At 42.4% G+C, this 22,135-nt stretch overlaps 1 protein-coding gene across 5 annotated transcripts in view; it reads right to left on the bottom strand.

Moving 5' to 3' along the window:
- Positions 1 to 18,286: 18,286 nt before the first annotated feature.
- Positions 18,287 to 22,135, bottom strand: part of ITPRIP (inositol 1,4,5-trisphosphate receptor interacting protein) — a 48,865-nt gene continuing 45,016 nt past the window's right edge. For all 5 annotated transcript variants that reach the window (XM_075215739.1, XM_075215737.1, XM_075215734.1 and 2 more), the window contains exon 2: positions 18,287 to 20,983. In XM_075215739.1, coding sequence (XP_075071840.1) covers positions 19,333 to 20,976 — 1,644 coding nt within the window. In that variant the 5' untranslated portion in view covers positions 20,977 to 20,983 and the 3' untranslated portion in view covers positions 18,287 to 19,332. The remainder of the gene's footprint in view (positions 20,984 to 22,135) is intronic.

The raw sequence follows: 22,135 nt of genomic DNA, 5'->3' as shown, positions 1-22,135 counted from the left end.
CAACATTGAACAAATATTTTTTAATGATTTTCTTCCTGAGATGCGATAACCAGAAAAATGTATTTCGTCGGTAGATGTGCTGCCATAATGCTTCTTAGATAGGCTGGCGAATCTTACCCCTAGCGACGGTTATCGCCAGGCCATAGCAGTGTTATTGGTGGTGGTAACTCATTGATGTACAGGGTGGAGCGATAAAAAGCCTTGTCGCCGGCTAAAATACCCATTTTTGCTTCTCGCCCTTTGATGTCTAATGACTATTAGCTGAATCTTGACAAACTGCAACGCAACCAAACAAGTTTTGTGTTTCATATGCATCTGCGTGTAAATAACTGACCTGTCAATCTACATGGCGGAATTTCTTTTTTTCTGTGCATATTTGCAAACTATCTGGCAAAACGTGTCGAGTAATAGACACATGTGTTCAACAAGCTGATTGGATATAGCCGCAGGGAGCTTCTAAATATAAAAAGTCAAAAGTGGAATTAATATTCAGCCTATTGTTTTACTAGGAACTCACTGAGGTATGTAGTGCCTCATGCCTCAGTGATATCCCTACTTCTTAGAGAATGGATGGGCTGCGATAAATGTGTGTCACTGACAGGTGGTCTTATACTCATGTCAGGGCATGGTAATTGTTAAATCTATAGGCACCCCTGATACTGTGTGTGGTCCTTGGGTTCATCCCCTCACCTGCGCTTTAGAATCTGCGCTGGCTAGCTCTTGCCAGGGGGGATCCCGGGACCTCCTAACCCCATCCTTGGCTGTCAGTTTCTCATCACTCACTTCTGTTCAGCTCACACCAGCCATATGCTCCTGGGGGTATATTTACTGAACTGCGGGTTTGAAAAATTGAAGATGTTGCTTATAGCAACCAATCAGATTCTAGCTGTCATTTTGTAGAATGTACTAAATAAATAACAACTACAATCTGATTGGTTGCTATAGGCAACATTTCCACTTTTTCACTTTTTCCAGTTTAGTAAATATACCCCCTGGTGTGTATCCTTCCTCTGGGTCCTAGTGCTGGGGCCGTATATTCAGTCACCGGGAGGTGTGAATAACCGTGCCTGAGAGGGCGTTACATATATCTGTGATTGTTACAAAATGCCTGTTCATATTAGATTAGATTGCATTTTATGACTCTTTAGTGAAAGTAAACTGTGATTTACAACAGGACCGTGCCCATAGGGCTATAGATCTGCCTGATATGTCAAACAAACATGAAAAAGCAAAAATATACTCAAATATGTATTTGCTCAGTATTTATTTACTGTTCCCTGTAGATTATATGCTTGCAGGAGCTGAGTCCTCTGTATAATGTGGAGCACATTGAAGTTAAGTCTCTGTTTATGCAGTGTATAATATACCCTGGCTATAAATTACCGTATTTGTGTATTCTCCTGGAATGTCCCGGACTCCCGGTAGTAGGCCATGTCCTAGGATCCTGATTCTCTTTCTCGTCAAGTGGGAGGGGCCTTGATAATGTGATTTGCGTCATTGCGCAGCTGTGGGTGGGACCTGAGGGTGCAAATTGCATCATTATGGCCCCTCCCCTCCCCACACTGCGCGATGATGTGTATGTGCCTTTATATAGTCCCTCAGTTCTAACAAACCGTTGCAGAATCAGTTTTGGATTTCTCTGTTTGTTTTTTGAAGAAGACTTATTTTATTTGTCTACATCACGATTCTACCTTCTCCAATCCTTCTACCTCAGCTTCACCCCCCACTAGTCTACCTTCGCCAGGTCTGTGACTTTGGCTTCGTCCATCACTCCTCTACCGTCTTCCATCCTGTGAACTCAGCCTGTACCTCTTGACCCGTCCTCTTAGAACTAAGTGGCTTGGCTGGATGTGGTGTGTCTCTGAAAGCTACCCCAGCTAAGTGGTCGGTTAGATGCCATCCCCCTGCTCCCCTGCCACGGGGATGGACGCCTTCATCCTGCGGCAGTGCCCGTCCGTCGCCTAGCAACGGAACACAACTTCTGGGTGCAGTGCATTCGCGCCCGTTGCTAGGTGGTTTGTGTCATGGTTCTTTCCTAGGACCTGCCAGCAAAAAAACTGAAGAGAAGCAGTTTGTAGAATGGACATCACTTATAGAGGGTTTGCCATTGTTTTCAGTTTGTGGGTGATGCCTAGGAAAGAGCCAAAGAAATGTATAATTATTCAACATCTACCTTCCCTGAAGGGTACATGCCAATGACAAGGAGGACTGTAAGGTCCCAAATTAATCATTACAGCTGCCATTAATATTTTTGGAAGGTATTGGGAAAAATGGATCAGGTAGTTTCAGATTTATGGGTTGTATATTTGAATGTGACACCGGCAGGCAAAAAAATGAATATCCCAGCATGCAGTGGGGTGGAGGAGCTTGTGAAGGAGCAGTGGGACACAGAGGGACAGACATCATGGCAGACTGTCAGAGAGAGGAAAACAGGAGTCTGAGAGACGCTCTGAGAGACAGGATAAGACTTCACAGTGGAAAGTGAGATACCTTACCAGACACTTGAACTGAGACGAGCCATCTTGGATATAGATGCTGATCAATCAGTGGGGATAAGTAATCTATGTTTATTTGCTGTTGATTTACTTGGACTGTGCATTGTGTTATTAGTCAGTTAGGGAACAGGTGGGGAGGCCTGAAGAATATTGTATTATACCCTTTTTTTTGACTGAGATATAATAACAAGGGTGAAGTGTAGGGAAAGTTAATTAGGGGGCAGAGACTGAGTTTAATTTGTGAGAATAGATACTATATAGTACTGTTCATCAGTTTTATGCAAGTATTTTGTTTGAACTGCAAAAGTTTATTTCTGGTACACAATTCAGAAAAACTCCTTTAGAAACTCATACCTCATCAATAAATGTTCCAGTGTGGCTTCTAAAGACCAACCTGGTGTGGTAATATATTATTTGTGTGTACCTGTGGTCCAGAGTAGGCAGGCGGAGGGTTCCTTGGTCTCCTCTTGTGTTGATACAGCTGAGACACTGCCCAACGAAGACCCTACGGTACCCAGACCAAGGCAGAGGCACTGCTTCAACACGGAATATGAGGTAAAGAATTAACTTGCAGTCAGCACTGTACTTGCTAATTGGCTGATGTAACAGTGAGGATTGTAGTAGGTGGCTGTTCAACCTGTCGAAGGAATTGGGGATGAATGTATCAGTTAGAAAAAAAAACAGTAAACGAAAACTGAGCTGATCTTGTGGATTGAGACATGGGTGTGAAGGTGCCTCCTTCCACAAGACAATGTGCACAAGCTTAGGAAGGAGGTAAAGCATGCAAAAGGAGCTGACATTGAAGAAGATGTAATTGTTGTTAGAGTCCATAAACATTGCTTCAGAGATCCGTATGGGGAAGGTCTTTAGCTGTAGATTGTTGCTTATTACAAGGGGTATTGCCAGAAAGCACCGTAAGATCAAGATAACATGGCAGATAAGTGAACTTGATTATATGTGATACCTTCTTGGTTTCAATGGAGTGACATTGAATGGTGAAAAGGAGAGATCAAATGAGGAAATTCAGCTTTTTACAGACGTAGCAGGTTCTGTGGGGTATGGAGCTTACATGGGTGGAAAGTTGAGTGCAGGGACAGGTCCATCAGGCTGTTGGGCCTGACCAGAAACTGCGCTTTGCTGGATTTATTTCCAACTGTCATGGTTGCTAAGCTGGAACTGCAGAATAAAGGAATAATTATCTGGGTAGGCATTCAGAGTTTAAGGTTCTGAGGTACTTTGTGTCGCAACCTCTGCAAAATAACATTTTCATACAGGTCAGCCGTGTTACTGAGGTCCACAACACGTTGGCTGACAGATTGTCTACGGATAAGTGGGATATGTTCTTTAGGATAGCTCCTAGAGTGCGCAGAGTGGATGTTGAATTTCCTGTCAACAGCTAGTGATCCAAAGATAGTTTAGCTATGGAAAGGTCTCTGGTTTCTAAGCCATCCACGTCCTAGGATGTCGATGAGGAGGATGGAGTGTCAAAGGTGATGTGACTCCAAGTCTGGGCAATGAAGACAGAACACTGTCCAAGTACTATGAGCTATCTTGGTAAACTTCAGAGGGACCAAGCTTCAAAATATAAGGACCTTGCCTGAAATAGAAAAAAATTACAAAGTTAAGGAATGAATGGGATCCAACAGCAAGCTATACCCTAAGGTAGGCGATGAAGAGTTGGGGAAGGATCTAGGGGCCCGATTACAATAAAGAAGAATTTGTAGATTGGCAGAGGCTACGAATAATGGTTAAGGTAATAAAGCATATTATAATTTGCATGTGTATTCAGGTTGAACAAGCTAGTGCTAGCGAACAAGCCGGGGGGCATAAGGATTACTTTCCAAATATGCGCCTTGGTCTGGCGAGGTGGAGCTTTACTGTATGCACAAGCCAAAGACAGATCAGGGGAAAAAATGGTCGTGGGTAACTCTGAAGAAGAGGTCTAATGAGCTATGCCCAGTCGCTGTGGTAGGCATTAGTGATGGTGCTTTCCTCAAGCACAGAGCTGAAATCTGACTCTCACAATACCAGTTCAGGGCAGGACCTGTGGAAGTATTAAGAGTGGCAGGTTGGGATACGAAACATTTTGGGCCACACTCAAATAGGGACAACCAATGAGGCAGGTAAGGTAAAGAGGAGGTAAACCCAGCAAATCAAATTACAGCATTAGGCAGATGGCGCTTTATTGCATATATAGTGAATGTGAGCTGAGTATTGTAATGTTAAGTAACCTGCTGCGCCCTTTGTCTTTTGCAGTGTCAACCAACTGGTCAAGGCCATCAGTGTGGCGATCCTTTATCTACTGGCCACACAGAACCACATCACCACATCAGAAGTGAGATCATACAGGATACAGCTGGGCAGCTAAGCTGGATAAAGTGTGTTGCCCAGGGAGGAGATATTTGTAATGGCTCAGATATCCCGACGGCCTCAGCCAAAACATTTCCTTTAGCGACATCATGGTCAGGGGTGTAATCGGACATTTTTGAGCAGAAGGTAATAATAACGCATGTAGAAGTTGAGCAGCATAAAGGCATACTTGCCAACTTTTCCTCGTTAGCTTCAGGGAGATCCCGGGAGAGGTGGGTGTGCGGGGGCAGAGCTTGATGAATCACGGGGCTAAGATGATGTGACATTTGCATCATTAAGCCCCGCCCCTTCTCTATTGCCGGTGCGAGAACCGGGAGGTTGCCCTGTTCTCCCGGGAGCCCAAGAGGTCTCCCTGAAATGCGGGAGTCTCCCGGACATTCCGGGAGAGTAGGCACATATGCGTTAAAGAAAAGCAGCTAATGAATCTCTAGAGACTGAAGTGTCTTTTACATTTCTGTCTCCATTACTGGAGTCATGTTGTCTTACCTGTCAGTCTTTGATTAAATCTTGGTCTCCATGAAAATGGCCACCTCCATAGGCATCAATACATGGACATAGGACACAATTTCTGAACTGTGTCATCATGCCACAGATGGCGAAGCCAACCACGTCTTGTACTGGCTCAGCATCAGGGAGAATGCCAGACTCTTCAGGGAGTGAGGGAGATCACCCCTATTTCAGGGAGTCTCCCTGACATTCAGGGAGAGTTGGCAAGTATGCATAAAGGTCCCCCATGTAGTGACGAACCCACGTTGCACCTCAATTAGAGTTAGTAGTAGACCCAGAGAGAAAGTGTAAATTTGCATCTTGGTGCAGCCATATTGCTTTGCAGCGATGAAAATGTAATATATGTGGACAGATATAGAGATGGGTGAGGGGTACATTCTAGCTCAGTTTTAAATTGGGTCTAAAAATAAAGGTGTCCAGTATTTGTGTGCTACATGCAAAAGCAGCCACTCTTTTCCGTACATGCAATTTTTTATTTTATTTTTACCTTCGCTCCATTTTTATTGCAGCATGGTGTGTCCAGGTGCAAATTTACATAATTTAGCTGGTTTTAACTATAAAGCATACCAAGAGTCAATGTAAATGGGAAAAGCCTGAGGATAATGGTTAAGGATAAGGCAACACATTTTTCCTTAGTAAGTACGCATGCACTAAACAACTAAATCAGCAACCTGGGCTCAGCAGACTGTGCGCAAATGGCCACTTTCAATAACTTCAGAACAGACCCAGGGTCCTACAACTAATGCCCTTTTGTCGTTTCTAAGACTAGACCCCTGTACATAGAATATGAGATCAGGGTTCTCCTAAATCTATATGTAGCATAGAATATTGTGCTATTGTTTGCATGCAGTCACCTGGCTGTCCCGGTAGGTGATGGTAAGTTGGAAGCCGCTGGTAATGTTTTCAAAGACAGAAACATAATTTAATGTTTGCCCAGTCTTGAATAGGACATGTGCGGAGTCTTTGTTTTTAACATAACAGGAGCGGGACAGCTACAGTGAGTATTTAAACTAGAACATGAGGTGCTGAGGATTGTAGAACTATTGCAGCAACAGTCCTAAGATATGCTGGGAAATACGGCTTTGTTAATAGATCTTAGGTTTTTGTACCACCTATAAATATTCTGTTTTATTTACAGGCTGTATAGGGTTGGTACAAGGTGATACTGTAGAAAACAGGTTGTCTCGATAGGTCCTGCATTGCAGGTTTTATCCCCTTCGTCTGATGGAGGAGATAAAGGATACTGAGGGACCTTGAGCTATGGCTTGTGAAGATTAAATTCAATTTGAAAGTTGTTGAGTGAGAATTTGTCTGACTTTATTTGTGTGTTGTGACCACAAACAATGTGCTCCAGGTGCAAGATTCTCATTCTGTTGGTCAGATGTCTGTAATACAAACTTGAACAGGTTGGTCTAACACAATGGCCACTGGACAAAGATACATCTAGATAAATGCCATCCATGGAACAGAAAATAGTGTAGCCTAGTCTGCACGGTAAATCTCTTCATGGGAGGTTAACAGGGGAAGTATGACTGATGATCAGAGATAGGTCCAGTGGTCACAGAGAGAGGTTGAGGGTGGATGATGGTCAGATTATGAACACCTACTGCAGTGATAGTCTCAGAGGATTTAAATACAGATTTAGAGGCTCCTGTGTGTTTGAAATTGTGCTCTCCAATCCCTACCCATAGTAGTGACAGGTATTAGGGTCACACTGAAGCTGAAATCCTCCCCCCATTTCCCTTACCTTGTCCTCTACCCCATCTCCTATACTGTCCTCTTCCTCCTTTCTTGCCTGAAACGCTTGGGCCTAGATTTACTAAGCTGCGGGTTTGAAAAAGTGGGGATGTTGCCTATTGCAACCAATCAGATTCTAGCTTTCATTTATTTAGTACCTTCTGCAAAATGACAGCTAGATTCTGATTGGTTGCTATAGGCAACATCCCCACTTTTTCAAACCCGCAGCTTAGTAAATCTAGCCCTTGGTATTTCTTTGGCCATTGATTTGGTTTTTATATCTGTCTATTTCATTTCCTGCATTCATGAGTGTATTGTGTAGCTACAACTGTTTCCTCTCGCAGAATGTTTTTCGACCAATGAGATGCAGTGTTCAGGTACTTCTGGAACTCCATAATAACCAATAGGAATGTTAAATATTGTCACAAGAAAGTGCTGATGTAGAATCCTACGGCATGGACATTCCAGTGTAATAGGTGAGGAACGCGCATCGACTACCTACAACCTACTGAAGATCATCTGTGCACAGTAAACACATTGCTGAAGTCATCCTTTATAAAGTCATTTACATCATTATAAAGTCAGTTAAATATTTATTGTGGTTTATAATAGATATAGGTCCATCAAGGTCAACTTTTCATAAATTCTAATTGTGTTGATCCATGAGAAAGACCAATGCCCTGGATGACCGTTTCCAGTTTAAACTCATAGGGCTAGATTTACTAAGCTGCGGGTTTGAAAAAGTGGGGATGTTGCCTATAGCAACCAATCAGATTCTAGCTATCATTTTGTAGAATGTACTAAATAAATGATAACTAGAATCTGATTGTTTTTTCAAACCCACCGGAAAACTCTCAGCTTGGTACATTTACCCCCTGAGCTCAAAAATGACAATCAGATATATTCCCTGAATCAATCACCGTTGACGTGACCTTTACCTGGATTTTGGCTGGGGCTGTAAGAGGGACTGAGGACCGGAGACCCAGAAATTTGTTTTGCATGAGGCAAAAGTGAAATTTGAAAATTGTATCACCGGAACTTTGCACCTCTGCAAATCGTCCTGTTCCGCCACAAAAATCAATTTGCAATACATTGCATTTTTGCTAAACTCTATTGGTTATCAACCTTCTCCGATCTAAGTAGTCGGTAATGTGACCACAGCTAAGTGACAGTCTGTTCTCCGGCTATGCGCTGCCCCCCCCCCCCCTCGCATTTAAAACATTCCTTATCTTTTACGGTTCCTTTGTTTAGGGTGGTTTGTTCTGAAGACTTACCACAAATATGCTATAAGCCAAGACAACCAGTTTGCCGATTCATATATACATCAGCAAAATACTTGTAGGTTAATCATTGATATCCAGGTGTAAAAAAGAAAAAGAAAACTCACACAATCCTAATTTCTTTGATGTTGGGTGTTTATACCTCATTACAGACATAGCTGACATGAAGGATTATTACCTCATCCATCCAGATGGTTTCTGTAACATTTTTATACAATTACAACTTCAATAACCATATGAGTATACTTGCTAAGTACTGTGCAGTAAAATATCTGTTATGATCACATAGAAATTGTAGTTGGTTAATGACATGTCACAATATTTAGCCTGTTACACTCACAGTTGTATAGAATCTTCAATTATTGAAGTCAATTTTTTAGTTGCAAAATTTTCTTGTTGCAGATCTTCAGTGGAATGGCTCCACCTTGTGGCAGGAATCAGTAACACAGTTACAAAATATTATTTTTTGGTCTTCTAGGAAAATATTTTCAGAAGCAGTGAAAATAATAGGGGAGTATAGTAGTCAGCGAGTAGTAATACCACGCAAACCAAAGCTTGTCTATAGCTTCCCAGGCATTTATCACCCAACAATGCGCTGGTGGACTGACTGTGAAGGTGATGTGAGCGAGTTCTCTGTACAGCGCTGTGGAATTAGTGGCGCTATATAAATAAATGATGATGATGATGATGAAGATCCCTGTCGGACGGCGCACAAACAGCAGAAGGATTTCATTTTTCTACCTCCTCTGAGGTGCTGGAGATCGCATGTCATCCTTTTCTTGTGACACTTTTTATACAAACACATAAAAGTGAAATATGCAATGAAGAAATTCCCGATGTACCCTAATTCCTGATGTCCCTCACACCTGATGTCCCTCACTCTTGATGCCCCTTCACTCCAGATGTCATCATCATCATCACCATTTATTTATATAGCGCCACTAATTCCGCAGCGCTGTATAGAGAACTCATTCACATCAGTCCCTGCCCCATTGGAGCTCAGTCTAAATTCCCTAATACACAGACACAGAGAGAGAGAGAGAGCGCGAGAGAGAGAGAGAGACTAAGGTCAATTTTTGATAGCAGCCAATTAACCTATCAGTATGTTTTTGGAGTGTGGGAGGAAACTGGAGCACCTGGAGGAAACCCACACAAACACGGGGAGAGCATACAAACTCCTCACAGATAAGGCCATGGTTGGGAATTGAACTCATGACCCCAGTGCTGTGAGGCAGAAGTGCTAACCACTTAGCCACGGTGCTGCCCCTCACTCTTGTTGTCCCCTCACTCTCATGATTCACTTCAGACATAACAATACTAGCAGCGTTCGTTAAGCATAAAAGGAGAGGTCCCAGAGTGTTAGTAGTTCCAGATGGATCTGTAGTCTAGGCCCAGATTTATTTTCTGAGGGAAGTTCCAAGGGCAGAGAAGTGGGTGTGAATCTTGAAATGCACCCCTAGTAAATGAAACTACATATCTCAAGATTTCAGGGGGGCAATCAGGATTTTAGGCCTGTCCCGCTGTGGGCGGGAATGTTGGGGGAAGGGAGGTATGTAATGGGCAGCCTAGTGCTTTACAGAGCTGGGCAGTTGTCTGGGGGTGTGGTCACCCCCCCCCCCTTGTGATGTGGCCACGCCCTGATCCAGCTGCAGGGTACTTGCATGTTGGGATGTATGCAACAGTTCAAATGCAGAAGCCAGACGGGTCCACTCTGTAGATCATTAAAGAGTCACAATGGGACATAATGTAAAAAATATAGATGGGTATATATATATATATATATATATATATATATATATATATATATATATATATATATATATATATATATATAATCAGAAGCTATTTATATAGTTCTACTAATTCCACAGCACTGTACAGAGAACTAACTCACATCAGTCCCTGCCCCATTGGAGCTTACAGTCTAAATTCCCTAACACAGAGATAGAGAGACTAGGGTCAATTTTGATAGCAGCCAACGAACCTTCCAGTACATTTTTGGAGTGTGGGAGGAAACCAGAGCACCCAGAGGATACCCACACAAACACGGGGAGAACATATAAACTCCACACAGATAAGGCCATGGTCGGGAATCAAACTCATGACCCCAGTGCTGTAAGACAGAAGTGCTAACCACTAAGCCACTGTGCTGCCCATATATATATATATATATAAATATGGGTATATATAAGTATATTTGGGTATATATAAGTACATATGAGTATATGCCGGTACAAGTCATTCTACAGTTATATTTCTCTCCTTTATACATATTTGTATGTCATATTTGTATGTCATTACCTGAGAGACAGCTGTCATGTATATAACAGCGCCCCCTAAATAACTAAATAACAATTGGCTCATTATATTACCAGACCACAACATATGAACACATCATCTCTCAGACACAGAGATACACATATTACTAAGTAACGTGATCCTTTATGTTTGCCACAAAAATTAGACTAAACTCGTTGATCTGTTGAAACTATTTTCCCGAATGTATCAAATATGTCCGGGGGGAGGGGGGGTAAAACAGTGTGAGGAACATTGATGCAAATAATACAATTTATGTATTCCTCAGGCAGCTGCTGCTGGCAGGGGGTCATCCTACAATGTTTGTGATAATTTGGTCACTAGGTGGCTCTGTTCTCTTGCTGTCTATGACAGATTCTGATTGGTTGCTACGGGTTACAGGGCAATTTTTCCATAGTTACAAGTGCACTGGATTCATAAATGCCCCCTGATTATGCATAATAAGGTATCACCAAGTGTTTTATAAACACAAAAAAAATTAAAAATAGATCTTATCTCTACATTAAAATGTATGTATATTGTATATGATAGAATAGTTAAAAATTCATATTTTGAATATATATGTAGAACTGAGATATTTGACAGTATGATATTTAGGGGGGAATTCAATTGACCACGTTACTGTAAAAAGTAACGCGGCCTGCGCACTATTACAGTTATTACGGTAATGGTACGCTTAAATACCGTTATTTAGACGCCCTGAGCTGCGAGCAGAAAGCCGGGTTGATTTCACTGTAATAACGGTAATAAAGTGCCTGGGTGGGCGGGGCACTGCCTGCTGGGTGGGCGGGGCACTGCCTGCTGGGTGGGCGGGGTACTGCCTGGGTGGGCTTTGCCGCATCAGAGCGGTTTTTCCAACACTGGCCGCCTCTGATTGGCTGAGCAGGAATTAACCCTTCAGGTCACCTGACACCTGAGTTCAGTGTCGCTGCACAAGGGAAGCACCACACTGAAGAAGATCCCCTATGAGTTTAAGGGCTAGATTTACTAAGCTGCGGGTTTGAAAAAGTGGGGATGTTGCCTATAGCAACCAATCAGATTCTAGCTTTCATTTATTTAGTACCTTCTACAAAATGACAGCTAGAATCTGATTGGTTGCTATAGGCAACATCTCCACTATTTCAAACCCGCAGCTTAGTAAATCTGGCCCTAAGAATTTAATAAAATGGTAAACAAGGAGCTTTGTGGGATATTTATTTCAATACAAAAATTGTTAAACCTTTGCTTGTGTCTTTATGTTTTTCTATTACAGCTATTGTGAAGCTATTCATCTTCCAGCGAACACTGGCTGCCAGTGAATGCTGGAACTTGTAGTTCCACAAGCTGCAGCAAGTTCTGACAGCCATGGGCATGCTGATGCTTGTAGTTCCACAACAGTTTGAAATCTATTTTTGACATATTACTATTACCATTGCACTTAGCGTTATTCGGCATGGGGCTGGTTGTCAAAGCCGAATAATTGTATGAAAAAAAGTATATTAATATTGTTTTACCGTGCAATTGCGATCAGTACGCCACGTTATGATGCAATTGCACGGAAAAATAACGCACACATACACTTACACAGTCACTTGTACATAGTCCATTTTTATAATAGTTCCAACCCACAGTTGTTTTTGAACAAATGTTATTTAATTTATAGTTAAATATGATAATGTTAGAAGCACTTTACGGAGATCTAAGGTTCAGGTTACAGGAAACATATCATGTTTGGTATCATTCTAATCCCCTATTTATCCTTAGTGATCCGGTTCCATCAGCTATAAGATGGCACCTCGCGTATGCTAGTTATGGAATATAGGGAATAAATGATCAGAATGGTATTGTGTGTGTAATGTAAATAGACCAGTTTGAACTAGCTTTCGGCAGGAAGATTAGTATGCAGCTGTTGGAGAGCTGACCCCCACCCTTGGAGGGTGTTGTTTGAACTGACCTATGAACTAAACTATGCTGAACTGTCCTGGAGCCTGAACCAATAGAAACATGCCAAGTCATCTGTATTGTACTTACTGTAACACCAAATGTATATATATTGCTCTCTGGAACCAGCTTACAGTCTCTTTGACCACAGACTTCAGGATTGAATGACTGTAAGCTGGATCCAGCACAGCGCAGCGTATGTATCGGCTGTACTTATTTATTTAATTGTTATTCTTTTGCTTTTGCTAATAAATCGCTTTGTGAGTTGGACCCACACAAATCGCAGCAATGATAAACGTTAAAATAACTTTAACAAGGCATTTTATGGGCCCACCTCCCCCAGGGGCTCCAGGCCAAGGCTGAATGACCTGATTCGTATTATGACCGGGGGGGCGCACTTTGGGTCGCCCTGTTCTAGTGTGACCAGTCCAGCCTGGCAAAGTCTGGTGTCCGTCATCGGCTTTTCAGGAAGACCCAACGCTCGTTTCCCTTTTTTTTGCAGAAACCCGCCCATAAATTAATTTATGTTGAACTTTAATTTATGTTGTACGTGCGCAAAAAAAGATTCAATGCTTTAATAAACATATAAAATCCATATAATAATAATAATAGATCATTTAATAAGGTTGTATATACATAATAAAATAGACTGTGGTATTGTTCAGTATTGCAAAATTGAGAATTTGGGGACAAATATTGGCAGGGACATATAAAATCTGGGAATAGAGTCAGCTGGTAGTTATAACACCCAGCTCACCGGTTTATCTCATCCCAAACTGACATCACATTGTATCTTTTCACACACACTTTTCTGTTACATGTTTGCAAAAATAATCAAGTTAAAATTGACACATTTTATTGTTTCACACTTATGAACAATATCATTTACTAGTTTCTGATTATACAACAATTCCTTTTATGCCCCATGTGTCTGTTTCCTACATAGCTGAATGCTGAGGTCCCTGCAAACGCTGATTCATCAAAATATCTGGTTTCATCAATAAATATCCCTCAATAACCTACAGACCTGGAAAGTCCCCTTAGATTTGTGGCTTGAAGAATTACAATATTAATAGCTGTTTCAACCATCATTGACTGATACATATTACACTTATGACCCAAGATTACCCCCTGATTTGTAAATATTTATTTCTTGCAATCATTAGAAGATGGGTTGCCCAACTCCAGACAACTTTATGTTATTTCCTTGTATTAGTGCAACTTTCTATCTTGTTTCATCCTCTGCTTTTCATCCATACAATTATATCAACAGGCTGAACTGTCTAAATTCATTGTCCCTGGAAAGTGCTCCGTGAGTTAGATACATTTGTACCCGGAGAGAAGAACTGCGCTGTCTCCCAGGGTTACAGAGATATGTAACTGAAAGGTGATTGGGTGCCAGATCTGAGGGCAGTCCGTGACAAGAAGATGCCCACAGTCATGCAGCGTTACAGTACTCCCCGAGTATCTGTATAAATCACTCCCAGGGAGGTGTGTATGGACAGGTCTGTAAGGTGCAAAGTGGCTTTTTTTGTGTTGAATTGCGAATGCGACTAAAATGTTATAAAAGGACATCTCCATCTTAAATGGCGTTTAAATAAATTAAATATACCCCCCCTACACCTTCCACAGTAGGCTGATCTGCAGTAGGTAAAAACAAACTCATCCTTAATGTATAATCCAGCTTCCTTCACCCCTCACCAATTTTTATGTTCCTGTGTTCTGAAAACTTAACTCCACTTGGCTTTTTAAAAGGATCACGGCAATCATTGTCACTCCTTTCACTTTTATTAATATCAGAACTGTACAACAATGAACGAGCGCTACTGGGAGTGATGATGTGACGGGGGAGGGGGTGGTCAAACCTGCGCCTGTCGCCATCCTTGTCTCTTCTATTCGCCTATCCTCAAGCGTCCACCCAAGGATGACTCATTGTCTTCAGCCTTTACCATGGGGAAACGTCAAGATTAAAACCTTACTACATATTTCTTTTCAGATTATTTATTACTTTGGAGAACAACTATTTTAGTTTATACATCTCTCTGTCACAATTATACACCCCCCAAATTTTGCTTCCTCCCCAAAAGCACAGCACCCTAGGCTGCAGCCCGGTGGTAAACGTATCACTGTTGCTGAAAAATCTGACGCGCTTTATTCCTACAAAAAACACTTAGCCGGCAGGGTCCACATGTTGCCGCTTTAAATTAACCTTTATCTAAGTTGCGCTCACGTGAAACTGAACTGCCGGAGTTCTGTGTGTTCGGAAACACTGTCTGTCAAAATTGTGCTTCCCTTGGAGATGTGGACCTTCGGTTTTCAGGTCTCTTTATTTTCTAGTCGTTTTTCTCACGTTTCGGATTTTTTGGGTAGGAATAAAGCGTGTTGAATTTTGCAGCACCGATAATATGTACCCAACCCCTGCAGCCGATTGGATAATCAGACCCTGCACATTATATAGCTACAAATCTTCAAATGCGGTGACATTGAACTGGCGCTCAGCTTCGGATAACGGGGGTCATATTTAATTAACAAAATCTCCTCTAAAGGTTGCCCTTTACGGTGCTAAAAATACACTTAGCAGATACAGCGATTAACATTCAAAACGTTGCAGACATTAGCGGCTATTCAGAAATAACCAGTAGAAATGTCACAGTGGATATACTGCGTTAAAGACGATGTTATTTGCAAACAGGATATTTTCTCCAACATGACACTTTCCACCCGCTACAGACTTCTCCTTTCATTTACTATCATAGTCACCTGGGCTGAAGTCATTCAGTGATGTTTAACATCCCTCTCTCGCTGATTCACGCAGAATGATCTGATTTTTGCAAACTTCTGCGGCTCCTAAACCTCTTTTTGCTGAATTGTGTCGGCTGCTGACTCTGAACTTGTCTGCAGTGAGATCTTCAATGACATAATACATAATCCTGATACTGTCATCCCAGTAATATAGGAAAAGGGGATTAGCACTGAGGACTGACTGAAGTCAGACTTACTAAAGGCATTAGCGGATGCCAGTAGACAGCCCCAACGCCAGCGGCCGGATGGCAAATTATAGCCCTGGGTGGGGGGGGGGGGGGCTCAGTAGCTAATTAGGAACATTTTAAATAATATAAATGGCAGGTAGTCCAGCCCAAGGTAGCCCATTATGGGACTGGCACAGGGGGGCAGATGACCCGCTGCCACCTAGCCCAGCCGGCCCCCAACGGTGCTGGGGGGCAAAGTGGATTTTCCAATACAAAGTTTTCTACATTGTATCGTAAAATCCAAGATGTGTTATTTAAAGGGACCTGTCCCTGGGACAGTTTTATGATTGAATACTATATAGAATAATGTAATACTTAAATGTTTACTGTCTTCTTCATCTGTCCTTTCATCCCCCATCTGGGCAGTGAACGTTTGTCGCAGACGCTGAGTGACCAGTTGACAGATCAGTCCAATTAGCTCCAATGACAGCCATTCAATGCCTAATAATGACTTCTGTTCAGGGCCGGATTTACCATTAGGCAACCTAGGCAACTGCCTAGGGTCTAGCGGTCCCCCTGGGGGCCCCCACAAAGCCGACGGTAGCGGGATAGGTAAGAAAAAATAGTAAAAAAAAAATTGCGGCCGAGTTCATAAAGAAAAAAAACCTAAAAAAACCCCCCCAGCCACCTGGTCGCGCGGCGGCTCCCGGCAGTCCCCTCTCCTCCTCACTCCTGAATGTCGGGCCAGACGTCATTTTCAGTGAAGATTCGGCGAGAAGCAGCAGCGCGACAAAGAAGAAAGAAGAATAGAAAAGAAGAGAAACAGGCAATAGAAAGGTAAGTAAAATAGTTATATTATGTACATATTGTGTGTGTGGGTAGGCGTTGTATTTATATTATGTGTGTGTGAGGGGCCAGCGTATTTGTATTGTGTGTGTGTGAGGGGCCAGCGTATTTGTATTGTGTGTGTGTGTGAGGGGCCAGCGTATTTGTATTGTGTGTGTGTGTGAGGGGCCAGCGTATTTATATTGTGTGTGTGAGGGGCCAGCGTATTTGTATTGTGTGTGTGTGTGAGAGGGGCCAGCGTATTTATATTGTGTGTGTGAGGGGCCAGCGTATTTATATTGTGTGTGTGTGTGAGGGGCCAGCGTATTTGTATTGTGTGTGTGTGTGTGTGAGAGGGGCCAGCGTATTTATATTGTGTGTGTGTGTGAGGGGCCAGCGTATTTGTATTGTGTGTGTGTGTGTGTGTGTGAGGGGCCAGCGTATTTGTATTGTGTGTGTGAGGGGCCAGCGTATTTGTATTGTGTGTGTGTGTGTGTGGCCAGCGTATTTGTATTGTGTTTGTGTGTGTGTGTGAGGGGCCAGCGTATTTGTATTGTGTTTGTGTGTGTGTGTGAGGGGCCAGCGTATTTGTATTGTGTGTGTGTGTGTGTGTGTGTGGCCAGCGTATTTGTATTGTGTTTGTGTGTGTGTGTGAGGGGCCAGCGTATTTGTATTGTGTGTGTGAAACCAGTTTCTTGCCTAGGGCCCCATGAGGTCTAGATCCGGCTCTGCTTCTGTTCTCCTTGCAGTTACCCTGGTGGAAGTGTCAGGGGTAGACTTAGTCTGGAGATCTCAGGCAGGAGAACCCTGCAGCTCTGCTAGTTTAGGACGCTGGAGGTTTATTGGGAAAACATATTTTAAGTGGAATTTTCAGTACAAATCCCAGAGAACAATACTGGACATACACCCTGTGGAATTAGTCAGTACTGGGCACGTGGCGTAATGTCACAATATGTGTGGTCCATAGACAACTGTAATAATCCAATCAAAATGACAAATGTTGAACATGCCATCGGAACATGACCCCAGATCACCGCTATCAGCCTGTGTCCGTGGTCATCTTCTGTTGGCACTGACATACCAACTCAAGTACGCGGTTCACATTGCCCAGAAACCCCTACACACTTGAATGATGACCTTTCTCTGGCTTAATAAAGCTTCTAGGAACATCCCAGTAGCTGCATTACAAACTATCACACTTAGGGGGGGAATTCAATTCCCCCCAGATTATCACCACGCTAAAACATATTAGCGTTATTACGGTAAATTTAATCTGACTTTCTGCTCGCAGCTCCAAAAGTCGACATTGAAACTACCATAATAATGGGCAGCATGGTGGCTCAGTGGTTAGCACTGCTGCCTCACAGCACTGGGGTCATGAGTTCAATTCCCGACCATGGCCTTATCTGTGTGGAGTTTGTATGTTCTCCCTGTGTTTGCGTGGGTTTCCTCCGGGTGCTCCGGTTTCCTCCCACACTCCAAAAACCTACTGGTAGGTTAATTTTGTGTGTGTATGTTAGGGAATCTAGTCTGTAAGCTCCAATTGGGCAGGGACTTATGTGAGTGAGTTCTCTCTACAGCGCTGCGGAATAAGTGGCGCTATATAAATAAATGGAAATAATAATATTAGCAGTATTTAAGCGCACTATTACCGTAATAACGATAATAGTGTGCAGGCCGTGTTACTTTTTACAGTAACGCGGCCACTTGAATTTCCCCCTTAGTCTGTGGTCCAGGACTCATTTTTGTTGGAATCTGTCTGATTTAATGAACTTTGGCTTCAACAAAATGCCCGCCGGGACTGATCGTACTTGTGTTTTGGCTCTAGTGGTGTTCTGTAACTTGAAAAACGAATGCTGAAATGGAATTGGCGAGTGTCTAATTGTAATTTTCTTTATTTTATCTGGATGTGAGATGAGGTTAGTATTCATTTACAAAATATTATATTAAAGTGGTAGATGCTCAAGATGGATTTGTGTAGAGGAGGTTAATATTAATATAGAGTTTTCACATTAATGTACAGATTTCTTTATGACTCATTCTTTTTTTTATTTAACATACGTTATTACATTTCAATACACTATACATTCTGTTATTATTGCTGCAAGTGTGTGTGTTTTTTGCTTTGTCCTAATATCAAGTATTTGGAAACCCCCTTCTAGAAATCCTGTGTTTGCCGCTGGGCTAAGGGGGCCGAGTGATGCTGGTACTCCGGCCAAGTAGCCAATGAAACCCTGTGTGTCCACGTAGTGAAATTATTACAGAATAAGGGGACTTGTACTGTACTGTGGGTCAACATATGGAAAATAATGACATTTCCAGGGGCAATCATCTACAAAACCTGTGCTATAAATATGGCATCAATATAATACATCATAATATGTACCTAAAGCTCCAAAATGAATATCTGCTAACATGCTTCCAATAGCACTGATGACCTCTAACCTCTAGCAGTCCAGGAGCTTTAATTACAATAGTTCAGATCGAACTAATAAAATAATGAAAGCAAATTTCTGATTGCACAATAACCCATCGTAATCAATCAATACTGCTGGCACCGCATCGATAATACAATTAGATAATGTATCAGCTGAACATGTACTGGCAGATATCTAAGTTCAAATGGTTGAGCCCTTGAAAACCGGTTTGAGGTGAGTAATGACACGGGATTATAAAATATAGAGGAGGATTTGGTATAAACAGCAGCATGGGGAATGCATATATAATGCAACATATAACATACCCAACATGTTTACATCAAGAAAGTCTCCATAATACCAATTCAATTCAATTGATTCAAAGCCACCAGAAGCTAATGGCTGTCCTATGTGTAATTGGGGGAAATTGGCTTCTAATGCACCATAGCAAATCCTTTATTTTAAAGTAGTCATTGAATTCAGTTCACACCAAATACTACGCAGGTTGGCTACACAAAGGTGTAGATAAAGTAGAGTTTTTGTTGATGGTCCCGACAGGTAGGTGCAAGCTGTATTCATTGATGACTACAGTGGCATTCTTCAGCATCTCATAAAACATGGATAAAGTTTTCTGGTAAAGCTCTCTGTTTAGGACAAAGGAACGGAAAAGGTTAAGAGGTTCCGCTACCCGGAAGTGTTCCGGTAGTTTCACGGACTCTGGAAGTTTGGGATTTCCAACCATAAAGTGGTGGAGCTTCTTCTCTAGAAGACATTTCTCCAGGTTCTTGAACACGTCTCTTAACCTGTCTTCTAGCATGACGTTGCCCCAGTCTGAGTAGGGACAATTCAGAAGAAGATGCAGCAGAACCGTCTTTAGATGATAAGTGGTCAGGCCGGTCGGCCCAGTTAGGTGACACTGCTTGGAATGGAGGAAAGTCATTATCTGTAGGCAGCCCAGGTGACATGAATTGTCTGGAAGGTTTTTTGCAAAGTCCTTGAGGAACCTCCTCTCGTAGACTGCAAAGGACAACGTCCAATGAACGCTGGAGGAGACCTCAGGTGGGAAATGTGAAATGAAGTATAGATCAGAGTCTTCATACTGGACCACCGGGGTTATATTGAAGCTGATGACTTTTCCAGATTTGAATTTGACTCTCAAAGCTCCCGGAGTGTCCAAGTTGTTGAAAGTGAGCTCAAACTCATATTTGTGGGAAATCCGGCTCCAAGCCTTGGTCACGGCTGTTTGGAACCATTTCATGACTTGGTCAGTGTCCAGGTAGTTGGTATTTTTAGAACACAATAAATTGACGTCCTTGTTCTCTATTTTCTTGTTATTTGGGTTGTGAAGGAGACATAACATATCTTCACCAAGTTTTTTCTTGTCACAAACACACCCTGATGATTTATCGTCCGGTCCACAGACTAGGATTGTTCCATAACTTTGTTTGTCTGGGTCAATGGATGTGTCAGTGACCCACGGTTGGCACTTGAAATGATACGGTTCTGGAGGAGCGAAGGGTACAAGCAAATCACATATCAATGGCTTATTCACTCTCCAGTTTTCGTACATACTGCCAATGCAGATGCTGTCTTCGACCTCCATGTCGGCATCACGGTTGCACAAACTTCTCAATGCCTCTAGCAAGTCATCGGCAAAACCTTCCACAAACTCCTTGGTCCTGGCTGCATCATGGGTTGTTACTCGAATATACTGGTCATGAAATATAGCCAGCATTGTCTTGTTTGGAAGAGACACCCCATGGCAACAGTTTCCGATGAACAACTGGTCATCCTCTTCTTTGCTCGGCTCATGTGAGTTATTGTCTTTGAAGTCTTGCCTCCATACTTCAATCACCAGGAATATGACCATGGACACTGTGCTCCACAAATCCCACTGTGACCCATCCTCCACCTCCTTGTCCTCTGTATTCACCTCGTTTTCCGGTGCTGCCTCCTGGCGGGATAGAAGTTGCTCAAGTTCCAGCTGTTGGATTTTCAGGTTCTCCTCTCTCTCTCGTAACTTTTGGATAATGAGGTCATCGGTGGTGGGAAAAGCTGCGTCGTCATTTGGGAAGAGAAGTGGATGGTTGACGATGGTCGTCACCACTACCAGACAAACTTTGAAAATCCCGGCTTGCATTGTGATTCTAAATGGGAAAGATAAGGACATTATTAATACGATCATATAATATTATGTAAAAAAATACAGTGAACAATTGAATAATCCCTGCGCCAAGTAACTGCACTGTCAATTAAATGGCGAAAAAGATTCGGGAGGAAAGCAGTATTTTTTAATGAACCGTTCTACGTGTACCACACATTGGGTGATCCTTCCACTATTGGAAGACAGTATTAATGCGCGGAGGTCGGCAAGCTGTTGCTCTTCAGCTGTGGTCTGTCTGACCCAATATGCTGTGACTGCCAGTTCCACAAAGCTGGGGAGCTTGCTGTACCCTACTCTGATAAAATTATATACGCTTATAGCGTTTGTCCGTCTGCCTTGTCTGACATTATGGGAATGTGACCTGTTCTTGGAGCTAGAGCGTTAATCTTGTCTGTTGTCTGAACAGCTCCAGGAAGCTAAACTACACCCTCTGTTTCCTAAGTGTTAGCTGTGCGCTAAATAATAGCTTCTTGGTCTGGCTCCAGGAAGGGTGAGGCTCCGTATAATGTCAGGCTGTGCTACACTTTCACTTAGACATAGTTACACCTGACAGGGATCTACCAGAAAGGGAGGGTGGCATTCAGCTGTAGCCAGATGCATGACTGTGACAGGGTTACTATGTAGCATGCATCTGTACTAAGTGACTGTAGACTGTAAGCTCCTAGGGCTAGGGTCCTCTCTACCCTTTCTCTCTTCTCGGTCCTGTCTGTATGTTCCTATTACATTGTATGCTGCATACGGTATCCTGTAATGTGTCCTATGTTAGGAAAGAACAGAAAAGACTGGATTCAAATCTGGTGCACGGTACAGTCCATATTTAGATCATCAATTCATGTTTTACATATAAACCAAGAAATTGCATCTAAAATATAACTTTTACTGATTGTGAAATAAAATAAAACGTCTATTAAAAATCAGCAAAATATATCTGTGACAAGTGAAATAAAAGTGATTTAAAATCGCTGTGTGTGACTCTCAATGTGTACATTTATCTTATCTAAAGTTCCGGTTAGTGCTGATTATTATGATAAATAATTGGCCAAAATCCCAACTGTTGTTGAAAGAGGCCACCATACATTATGAAGTTTGTCTGACCTCAAAATAGACGGTACGCCTCCTTTCTAAATCGCTATAT

This window comes from Mixophyes fleayi, chromosome 6, assembly GCF_038048845.1.
Source record: "Mixophyes fleayi isolate aMixFle1 chromosome 6, aMixFle1.hap1, whole genome shotgun sequence".
Taxonomy (NCBI): domain Eukaryota; kingdom Metazoa; phylum Chordata; class Amphibia; order Anura; family Limnodynastidae; genus Mixophyes; species Mixophyes fleayi.
This window is presented reverse-complemented; position numbering and strand designations above follow the sequence as displayed.